This window comes from Lygodium microphyllum, chromosome 6 (genome assembly GCF_053477565.2).
Source record: "Lygodium microphyllum isolate KBCC chromosome 6, Lygodium_microphyllum_v1.1.10, whole genome shotgun sequence".
In the NCBI taxonomy this organism is placed as follows: Eukaryota; Viridiplantae; Streptophyta; class Polypodiopsida; order Schizaeales; family Lygodiaceae; genus Lygodium; species Lygodium microphyllum.
The window spans coordinates 140,964,234-140,968,541 of record NC_141140.1 but is presented as its reverse complement, the minus strand read 5'-3'; the positions used below and the strand labels follow the sequence as shown (position 1 = coordinate 140,968,541).

The window sequence follows — 4,308 nt, the reverse complement described above, 5'->3', positions numbered from 1 at the left end:
TTTTGTTATGGATGTTACTAAATGGTTTCTTTTAGGTGGCTCCTTGTTGCCACGTTCACAAAGGATCTTGACTATGTGCTGGATATTTTTTCTGGTTGTGGCAGGCTTGGTAGAGCATGCACAGAGATGCATCGTTTTTGCATGTGCCTTGAGGGTGATTTTAGCCTCTACAACCAGTGCTTGGTTGATGTGGCATGCGGACCGCCATTTGTTTACCCTAGTGACGATGATGATTTCACATGATTTGTAGTTGCATTATTTTTAATATGATGCCTTGTATTGGTAGTACATGCCATGAGGCTTGATGATGCTTGGGAATGATGTATGACTCTATGGATTTTGGATCTCACTTAAATTGGGATTACTTCATGAACTTAGAAAATTATGCTAAGTTTTCATGCTTTAGAAGTAGTTGCGTACCTATTTTTTGTTGGAGATCAAAGCATTCAAGAGTTTGTGATTAGTTTGCAATTCAACATCCTAACATAATTGATCTAATTAGTTTGCAATTGCAAAATAATTAAACTCAAAGCGATAAAACATAATCAAACAAAAAGCTCCATAAAATAACCAAAAAAATCCAAGCGATGACCAAAAAAGCTTCAAGAAGAACCTAAAAAGCTCCAAATGAAGAGCTTGCTAAATAATAGCACTCCTTTAAATGCTGACTTGGGATTGTTTGTAAATCAGCTTGTAACTGTCGGTAAAGAACGAAAATTTTCGAATTTCAGGACAGAAGGGAAAAAGAAAAGAGAAGCCACATTCAACTAGACCCATTGGTCACGTGTTGGGGACTTGATGCTTAAGAGTATTGATTGTGTAATGTTCCTAATAATATATCCCAACAAGAGCCAATTCGGGCCATGGAGTCTCCCAGAGTTTGTTGTGGTTATGGATTTGGTGATGGAGGCATGGTGGGAAGAGGTCTAGAGCAGCCATGGACATCGAGGGTGGTTTGTTGGACTGTTGCAGCAGGGCCCGGTGTGAAGAAGACTTTGGGTGATATGGGTTGGGTTTGAAAGGGTCACTAACAAGACTAGCCTAGCTTGGTGGGTAATTGCAAAAGTCTTCCCATGCCAGCCATTCAAGCTCGCTTGTTCTCCCTCTCGAGACACCCCCCCCCCCCACACAACCTTTCTAGAGACTCTCTCTCCCTCTCGCATTCATATTCTTCACTATTACTTCTTCGTTCTCTCTCTCTGCGTTCTCATCCATCGTCCCATCTCCTGGCCCCAAAATGTGCCCCATGCGTTTCGTCCTGGTCTTCTTCTCCCTCCTCATAGCTGGATATTTCGCCCTCAAAGCCCTCTGGACAGCAGAGGATGCCGATGCTTCCGACAAGAGAAAGATGAAGCAGGAAGATGCCGCGTCAGTTGAAGATGCTTCTGAATGTCGCGGATTCTTCTCCAAGGTAGACTTGCCACCTGAATTTCTAAGGGCCAGGGTTTGTATTATCGACATGATCTTAGGTCTATGGCGTCCTTCTGCGCTGTGTCACAATGTGGTTTCTCCCATCCACAAGGAGGCTCTGTGCACGATGCTCTATTTAGTTTTGTTTTCAATGTTTGCCCGATTTCGTGTGGTTTTCAACCTTTCGGGTGAAAGATTTACGCTGTGCATCATCATCTGTCTAGAGCAAGGGCATGTCAGATAAGCATTTGGAAAGTGGTCCATCGTGTTTTTAGAGATTGATCTTTGCGTATGTTTTTCAATAGCACATTGTGCGCAAGATAGTTGGAGGGGTCACCCCCATTATACTGGAAGAGATTATGGATCATATCTGCACATAATTTCAATAGTTCTCATTCCTTCTCATTCGATGAGCGAGGCAGGGCAAGGAATGCAAAAGATATTTGGGAACTGTTTTTGAATCGCTCCCCTCTCGTTAAGCCTTTGCCCCTGGTCTTTCATAAGTCTGATGACTAATCAGCTGTTAAATATGCAGCGTGCAGACAATGCCTGGAGCTTCTCAAACGTAACAACTTATATGAAACCCTAGTCCCGGCTTAGGGTTAGATTGCATTGTCTCTGGAACCGAGTTGTGCTAGTGACAGCAGAGGAACTGGGAGAGTGTATGGCCCCATTTTGTCACTGATATATTCTCAACCTGTATGATTCAAGAAGTTGTCAAGCAGTTCAAAGGGTTTGTTTCAGAATAGAGCATCTTGGTCTCTTCCCCTTTGCAGTGCTTTTGTCTGTATTGCATTTCAGTTAGCCACAAGTCTATTGGTGGCATTTTTTCCAAATAATCTTTACAAACAGATGTGGATTTTAGAACTTTTGCAATTCAGTTCGTTAGCAAGTCTATTGGTGACATCTTTTTCAAATCTCTACAAACCGACATGGCTTTGAACTTTTGCTTTTGTTGCTTTCTTCTTGTCCAGCACTTTTCAAGGATTCCTTCAGGGTTCTGGACGCTGGTGGACATGGCAAGCGGACGGTACATATGGAAGACACTGAAAGGAGCAAAAGATGTTGATGATGTGAAGGTTTCATCAAACAAGTATTGCCCTGGTGAAAATGTTTCTAACAAGGGACATATCAGCGAACTTATGATGGCAGCTCCAACTGTAAAACAAATGTGAAAGATTCTACAATGGTGCCTGTATTGTCTTTAAGACATGCTTTAGGTGCTCTGAACCTGCATTCTTTTTGGCAATCTCTTGCTGCATCCCTTCACACCCAATCGGGACAGCATGATTTACTGGCCTTTTTGTGGTAAAATCAGCATGGCTTTTCTGCTAACATACCCCTTTTGGTCAGTGATCCCATTTTTGAGTGTATATATGCATCATTATACCATGCCTCCAAGTGCACTTAGCTAATCATTATATTAGAATAATCTATGTGATGTTTAATAGATGGTTCACTATCTGTACAAAAAGGCGACGATCCTGGGAATGCACTTTTCTCTAAATACATACCCAAGCCATGAAGGTGGGATCGTGATGGATACTGTTTTAATCTCAGTCTTTAAAGCTTGCATGATAGGTTTTCGAAATGTGATCATTGGTATGAAGAGCTTCAAAAAACAGTAGAGCCTTTCAAACCCTTAAATTCACAAATGAACACTCTTTTCTGCATCACTGCAGTCATCTCAAAATGCAAAAACTTTCTCTTGTGTATGTGTGTGTTTTGAAGGTTTTGAATCTCAGGTCCTTTCTGCACCACACTAGTCATCCAGAATTCAATATGTTGGGATAATACAGTGGATTTGGATCTGGGACATGGGTTGAAAAGGATGATTGGGTATTGTGATGATTACAAAAAAGGGGGAGAGAGGGGGATTACTAAAAAAAGGAGCGAGAAAGAGGATATAGGGGCTTGGTATAAACACTTCACATTGGAACAAGTAAACTCAAATTTATATGTGCTCTGCAAGTGGTGTCAATAGACATCGTACTGCTCAATGGGCATACAATTACTGGCAAAAGGATGTTTGTCTGTTTTAGGGACTGTAAATTCTATGATTTTTGGCTTCAATTATGCTCTACAATATATGTAATTGAAAACAGGTGGTCTCACTATGGAGTTGATTGATAGGAATGAGATGTTATTCTCATCAAAATAGTATGAAGTTTTTCGATGCAGTCTCATGTCAAGGTTGATGCTAACGGACGCCACATCTAAAGCAATTATTGAGGACTGAACAAGGTCTAGTGAGTAGGCAAGTACAAATGGAAGCAAAACAAATGGGTTGATTATTATTAAACTCAACACCTTGATTAGAAGATGCCTTGTGCAAGATGCTTGCACCTTGTCTTAGACTACAGATGAAAGCTTCTTGGAGATGCTTGCTCAGGATCAGATTTCACTATGTACATATATTTCTGAGGTCTTGGACCTTGTCTTAGTGAGATCACAAACGAAAGCTTCTCTCTTCATGCTTTGCAATATTAGATGTCTTTGGGATGACAAAATCAAGCTTTAGTGTTTGTTTTCTGTTTTGGGTCTGGTGATATGTCATTTTGTATTATCTTAGCACTTTGAAATAAATTTGTTTTAGAACAGATCAATGTCTTTTCCTCATCTCATTTTCACCTTTCTTCCTCTTCCCTTTACTTCCTCTCTTCTTTTGCCATATGTTTATCTTCCAGTTCTACTTCTTTGCTTTACGTAACCTAAAAAACCATGTTTTGACATGTAGTGTCAAATTCCCAATGTTAGAGCTTGAGTGACGTCACCTCTCTATTTTATGATGGGACTTGAATTCTTCAATTCTCAACCAAATTGAAGAAATTCTCCAATAGTTTCCCACAAAACTACTTCTAAGCATGCCTTAAGTAGGATCATTTGAACAAAACATAT

General features: G+C 40.4%; 1 protein-coding gene across 1 annotated transcript; it reads left to right on the top strand.

Annotated features, from left to right (window-relative positions):
- The first annotated feature begins 1,127 nt into the window (after positions 1-1,127).
- On the top strand, positions 1,128-3,865 carry LOC148035211 (uncharacterized). The gene is made up of 2 exons (XM_087680630.1): positions 1,128-1,411; positions 2,385-3,865. Exons 1-2 carry the CDS (start codon positions 1,238-1,240, stop codon positions 2,583-2,585), a joined length of 375 nt encoding a protein of 124 aa, XP_087536756.1. The 5' UTR covers positions 1,128-1,237; the 3' UTR covers positions 2,586-3,865.
- The last annotated feature ends 443 nt before the right edge of the window (positions 3,866-4,308 follow it).